Source organism: Myotis brandtii, unplaced genomic scaffold (assembly GCF_000412655.1).
Source record: "Myotis brandtii unplaced genomic scaffold, ASM41265v1 scaffold525, whole genome shotgun sequence".
NCBI classification, from domain to species: domain Eukaryota; kingdom Metazoa; phylum Chordata; class Mammalia; order Chiroptera; family Vespertilionidae; genus Myotis; species Myotis brandtii.
Genome location: NW_005369915.1, coordinates 4,836,080 through 4,842,983, shown reverse-complemented (window position 1 = coordinate 4,842,983; position 6,904 = coordinate 4,836,080). Strand labels below are relative to the sequence as shown.

The 6,904-nt window shown below is 42.1% G+C and overlaps 1 protein-coding gene across 1 annotated transcript in view; it reads left to right on the top strand.

Annotated features, from left to right (window-relative positions):
- The first annotated feature begins 793 nt into the window (after positions 1–793).
- Positions 794–6,904, top strand: part of LOC102250967 (cytosolic beta-glucosidase) — a 115,555-nt gene continuing 109,444 nt past the window's right edge. The window contains exon 1 of the mRNA XM_005877666.1: positions 794–912. Within this exon, the coding sequence (XP_005877728.1) occupies positions 831–912 (82 nt within the window). The 5' untranslated portion in view covers positions 794–830. The remainder of the gene's footprint in view (positions 913–6,904) is intronic.

Below are 6,904 nucleotides of genomic sequence, written 5' to 3'. Positions count from 1 at the left end.
TAACCACTCCCCAGCCATCCTTATTGATGCCTAACTGCTCCCCTGCCAGCCCAATTGTCCCTAACTGCCTTCCCCTGCCAGCCTGGTCGCCCCCAACTCCCCTCCCCTGCTGTCCCAGTCACCCCAAACTGCCCTCCCTTGCTGGCCTGGTCGCCCCCAACTGTCCTCTCCTGCAGGCCTGGTCGCCCCTAACTGCCCTCCCCTGCCAGCCATCTTGTGGCAGCCATCTTTGACCACATGGGGGCAGCCATCTTGTGTGTTGGAGTGATGGCCAATTTGCATATTACTCTTTTATTAGATAGGATATGGTTCCGTATTATCCATGGTTTTAAATATCTACTGGGGATCTTGGAACATATCCCCATCAAATAAGGGCGGGGGTGGGGGGAAGGGCTTGCTACTGTACTAGAAGAAACAGTTGAAAATAGTTACCTCTAAGAAGTAGGGATTAGGAATTGGGAGGAATTGCTTAAGGGAAAATTCTAGTAGGATTATGTGGCTTTAAAAAACAATGTCCATGTATTTCATGAAAAGGCAAAAGATCAGATGAATGGGTGACCCGCCAAAGCAGGGACTAGGTCAGCACCCAAGCTGATCCAAGTTCGTTAAGAATCAGGGAGTGCCTGGAGAGAAAAGTCCAAATGCTCACCTGGTACAAAGTGCCTGGCATTTTATCAAGTCACTTTAATCTTTAATCTGTCCCCTTGCTCATTTGCATACACAGTGGCTCTCTGTGACCCTTGTCAGGGGTGAGAGTTTACTTACTGTTTGCACAATTGCTGGGCTGCTCTGACAATAGGCCACCGTGCTCCTGTGGGCTGAGTGTCCAGATGGCAAGCTGTCTCCCTGGAACCATGGCTTTCCCTGCGGGATTTGGATGGGGGGCAGCCACCGCGGCTTATCAAGTGGAAGGTAGGAGACGATCCTTTCCCTTGGCTAGGGCTGGGATGAGTTACTTCTTGTGGGTTCTGTGTGTCTAGGGAAAAGGATGGGGTGAGAAAAAGAAGGAAATGGATTGCAGAGTCTATAACTATATAAATGGACTGTGCCCCCTTGCATGCAGAAGAGGCTCACATTCCATATTCCTTTCCTGAGGCACAAGGAGGACAGTGGGAGAGCTGAGCACCAAGCTGCAGCTGTATTTTTGGTCCGTCCAACCTTACCTCTCACATCAGTTTACATTGGACCAGCTGCTTTTGGCATTGGTCATTGGTTTCTTGAACACATTTGCCCCAAACACCCCTAAAAATAACAATGTTTCCTATTGACTGGAAAAATATTGGGTAACTAAATAGGCTGGCCCTCCAGGAATGAAAGCAAGACAACCTTGGTTAGTTTCCTTGTCAGGAGAGAGGTCAGACAGACCAAAGGCGTGGTCAGAGAGAGGAGTAGAAGGAGAGCTGAATGAAGTGAATGGAATCAGGTTCTAGCAGCAGCAAGAATGGCAACAATGGGGTCTGGAGCCAGACCCCCTAGACTTGGGGGTCTATCTCTACATTTTTTTTAAATTAAATTTATTGGGGTGGCATTGGTTAATAAAATTATATAGGTTTCAAGTATACAATTTTATGATATATCATCTGTATATTGCATTGTGTGCGTACCACCCTAAGTCGAATTTTCTTCTATCACCATCTGTCTGACCCTCTTCACCCTTTACTACCTTTTCACCCCTCTTCCCTCTGGGAACCAGCATACTGTTGTCTGTGTGTATGAAGTTTTATTTGTTTGTTTTTCTTGTTTGTTCATTTGTTGTTTTCAGTTTTATGTGCCACATATGAGTGAAATCATATGGTTTCTTAACTTTTTCTGTCTGACTTATTTCACTTAACATGATAGTCTCAAGGTCCATCCATGTTGTCACAAATAGCAGTATTTTTTTCTTTTCTTATGTCTGAGTAGTATTCCAAAGTATATATGTACCATGTCTTCTTTATCCAATCATCTATCCAAGGTCACTCCAGTTATTTACATGTGTTGGCCCCCGTGAACAATGCTTCAATGAACACAGGGGTGCATATGTCTTTGTGAATAAATATTTTCATTTTTTTTCTGGAAGGTACTTAGAAGAGGGGTTGCTGGCTCATATAGTAACTCTATTCTTAATTTTTTGAGGAGCCTCCACTATCTCTACATTTTACCAGCTCAGTGTAACTTTGGGCAAGTTACTCAACTTCTCTGTGCCTCCTCATCTGTAAGCTGGAGATAGCTATAATGTTGCTGTGAGTTAAGTAAGATGATGTATATTAGCTGCTTGGGGCTGAGTAAATGCTCAGTGCATGGCATTTACTATATTTAGTGGGATCACAAAGGGATTACTGAGAACGACTCACTGTAGGATTCTACAGTTAAATTGATAGGAATATCCAATCAGTTATACAAGACAAGATGGTGGGTTTTGGGTACCAGTTTCTAGGTCCTGCTTGCTCAGGCCTCAGGAATAATGACATTGCTTGTCCATTCTGAGGTCCTCTCCTCACAGGGTCTCAGTATCTCAGTGTCACTGCACAAGTTTCTTCTTCTGGAGGCCATTTGTCCCCTGCTCTTTTGTGCAGGCTGCAGCCTGATTTTAAGGTCTTTATTTGTGTTCTCACACTGCTCTTGTGCTGTTTACTCTCTATCAACAGCTTTCAGGGCGGGGAACTTGATCCAATGTGACTGCTCTCTTTGTTAAACTCACACAATGACTTCTATATGTTTGCTTGTTTCCCACCTCTTACCTTCCCTCTTGTGCTGAGTGACTCTGGGCAAATAACATAGTTGTCTCAGTTTCCATATTTGTAGAATTAGGGAAATGGTCATGCCCACCTTCTAGGTTTGTTCTATAATTAAACTAGTTGGCATATGTAAATGGACCACAAGCGTGCCTGGGTCATAGTACCCAGAAAATAACAGCAATAACACTATTAATAATACTGGTGCTATTACTATAAGTGAAAATAGTATTATTATTGTTGTTATTTTTCCTGGCTGGATTCTCTCCTACTCTGTAGCGACAGGTAAGTTACTTCTCTGTTCTGTTTAATGAAGATGCTCATTTCCACTTTGGATAGCACATTAGAATATGCTCCCTCCTTGCTCATTCTACCAGCAGCTGCTGGGAGAGTTGCTATTTAAATACCCTGTCCCCATTGCCCAGACCACATGTGCAGGCCCTCAACCTGTGGCTTTGTTAAATCCATGTGGCCCGGGGTTTAGGAGCTGAGGCCACCCTGTCACTTTTTGATTTTTGAGAATCTGAACTGCAGGGCCTCCTTGGCCTCTGAAAGTCTGCAGAGCGGTTAGAGATCCCAGACACTCAGCCAAATGGAGGACTGAACGTGAAGTGTGCTTGTTAAGAAAAGAAAACTAATGTTTCCGTGATTTGTTATAACGATGTGTTGTAAGACATTACCGTGTATCTCTTTCCACTGATGTTCACAACACAATTGTCTGTGTAGCTTTCTTTGTTTTCAGATACCCTCTCGAGAGCCCTGAGTGATAATTCTCAGACTCCACCACCTCCCCACTCACCTGTATGCATGTACCGCACCCCTGCACAGAAATGGAGCCATTGGGGCTCTGTTGTTTGGGAGACAAGGCGCTGTCAGGGTCCCTGCAGGCAGGGCTGACTGAAGGGCAGGACAGTAGCTTCTGATCACTGGCTCTCCTAACATACTGTCTCCTTGGTTGCATATTTCACCAGACCCCTGGCTCTTCCTTCCTCCTGACCTTGTTCATTTCCTTTCTGCCGCCACTCATGACCTCCCTGTTTAGGGTTTTAAAGATGAGTTTAATGTCACATTTATTATAGGAAAGTTGGCTGTGTGGTGTCTCACGCCTTTTGGAGGAAAGCACAATCTAAACCTAATAAATATTAAACAAGTGGTATAAGCAGGAGGAAAATGATGTGTTTTAGGTGGGTTGTAAAGAACGTTGTAAAACCTGTAAAAATGTATTTGTTAGATGAAGAGGCAGGGGATAAAATGCAGATAATCATCGTTTTACAGCAGTGAGTCTCATGTAATATTTCAAAGCACAGAAACATTTCCAGGATTGTTAACCCTTTGGGAAGATGACTTGCTTCTGTTCCTGCCTGGAGGGAATAGGAGGCACAAACAGCAGGTAGCTCAGTGGCATTTTATTTACGTTCTCCTGGCAAGCTGTGGAGGAGTGTGAAAATGACATTTAAGACCCAACGTTACAGCCCTCGCTGGCTTATAACTCCCAGTGGTTTCAGGGAGGGCTCCTTAAGGGTGACTGTACTTTGCAAACTCCCACAAACCCTAAACAAAGTCTAAACTACTCCTTTAACGCCTCCTGGTGGGATCTGGGTTTGTGGTTCCTGAGGAGGCAAAGGCCTTAGTTTTATGAATGTCATTATTCATCTCGATACTGCACTGGATACCAAGATAATGCTCGAGTTTGATTTAACTTTGACTTTGCCCTTATGTTGGCAGAAATTGGGGCTGGCATCAAACTTTGGTCACTTATCTGCCTTGGTGTGTTGAAGGTGAAATTCTATAGTTGAGAAATGTGGGGTTAATTTTGCACTAAAAATATGGGAGAAGAAACAGGACAGCTGAATTAGTTGGCTTTAGGTACAGTTTGTGGTGCTTCTATCAAGGCTGTTTCTTCTCTGGTACCTTTTAAAAATGCAATTGGTCCACACAAACCCAAGCTAGAGGCATACTTAATCTACCTGCCATAGCTGTTAGCACAGATCTTATACTTATTTATTTTATTTTTTTATTTTTATTGATTTCAGAGAGGAAAGGAGAGGGAGAGAGAGAAATATCAATGATGAGAGAGAATAGTTGATCAGCTGCCTACTCCTCCCCGCCCCCCACTGGGGATCGAGCCCACAACCTGAGCATGTGCCCTTGACCGGAATCGAACCCAGGACCCTTCAGTCCGCAGACTGACGCTCTGTCCACTGAACCAAACCAGCTAGGGCTGGTCCCATACTTCTTTAGACCACTTGCTGTTTGCTTTCTCCATTCAACCAGTTTGGGCTGTGTATCTTGTTTCCTATATTCTGCTAAGCCCTTTGGATTAAACATCCTTGTTTGGGACCTGACCTTTGGGCCATCCTATGTAGCCTTCTAGAACAGGACTCACCTATTCTTTGTCTGGGCCACTTACGAAAGAAGGAGGGAAAGCAAGCTTGGTGCACAGGGAAAAAGAAAGAAGAGGGATGAACACTTTTCCGTAAAATTTCTCATAGCTTAAATGTTGATGTGACAGAAACCACTCTCATTTCTTTCCTCCAGTTTCAAATTTGAGATCCATAAAAATCTCAAATATTGTCTCCCCTTTTTTATCGTACAGTGAAATTATATGGGCATCATTGATAGTGAATGGGCTTATGCAGGAATGATATTAAATACTCATCAACTGATATGATTATCAATCAGATGTCAACCACAGACAATAAGTGTAGACTATATTGATACCTGCATTGATTAATGAGAGTGGATACCAACCGTCAACAACTGCTATGGACCAGGCTGGTGCCCATATAACTAATCAGTGTGGGTGTCAGCTATAAACAACCATTGGGGCCACAGTTTTATATGCTGTTTGAATTTCAGCCTGGGGCTTTTGAGTGGAGTACCTCTGGGGTATTCCAACTCTGTTTGTGGACTACTGGAGAGTTAAGTGACTTACCTTCTCCAAGCCTCAGATTTCTCACCTGCAATATTCCTAATGCTGATCCCTTTTTTTCTCAAAATGTCATTGGATGAATATTGGAGAACTTTTTTTTACATTTTTGTGTTTTTTTGAAATTTCATTCCCCCAGCTTTTTCTTCCAGGTTACTAATTTGGACTTTAGCTTCATTCATTCAATTTTTTTTCAACCCCTCTATTGAATATTTAATGGTGACCATCATAATTTTAGGTTTTAGGAACTCATTCTTACATTTTTGATTGCTTCATTTTTAGGAAGCCATGTTTTTTTTCTGGATGTAGTCACCCTTCAAATATTCTTAAGAATGCTAGTTTAAAAAATTAAGTTCTCTTTTTATAATTCCTTTTTTTCTGACATTACTTTGAGATCTTTGGGTTATTTGTTTATTTTTGTCTTTACCTTTCATGTTATTTGTTTTTGGCGAATGTATGGCCATCCTTGAGTGCCTGTTCATGCTCGTGAATGAAAGAATAGGTGGATTGCTGTCCATAAGAGAGGTAAGTTTCCTTTGAAGTTAGGTAATTCTATTTAATGGAAACAGGGCTCATTCTAGAACATGATATCAACCTCAAAGGCTAACATGGGCCAAATAAACAAGGTTTAAGTTTATGTGGGCCACAAAAACCAAAAGCTTCAATTTTCATAGAAATGTAGGTTTATTTTGAGAGAGACATGAATGCAAAGGGCTGAAATAAATGAGTAATCATTAACATAAAATAATAGAACATTTTAATAAAAATTAATATTTTTTCTTGAACATTAACTTACCAGACACTGAATAACTGCACAAATTAATAAGCGTAATGCAAATAAACCCTGTTTTTCTTGTTCTCTGAAAGCAAAATATTTCCTGTTGCGCACACCAAATAAGTCAGTACAAGACTAATGACGTGACAATCGGCTGCTAAAATATTTACTGCTAGTATTAGTGGCGAGAAATGGTGCACCTGCATGTAAGGTGGTGCGTAAGGGAAATGAATGCAACACGATTATAGCAATCAGTCATTAGCGAATGTTGTAGTTCATTAATAACAATTATGTATAACAGGATATTGTAAAAATTAAGTTACAAAATTTTTATTAAAACGTTTCTTACATATTGTTATATTGGCTGGGCCACAAAAATATTCGTTGTGGGCCACAACTTTGACATGCTTGCTCTAGAACAGTGATTCCCAAAGTGGGCGCTACCGCCCCCTGGTGGGCGCTGCAGCGATCCAGGGGGGCGGTGAT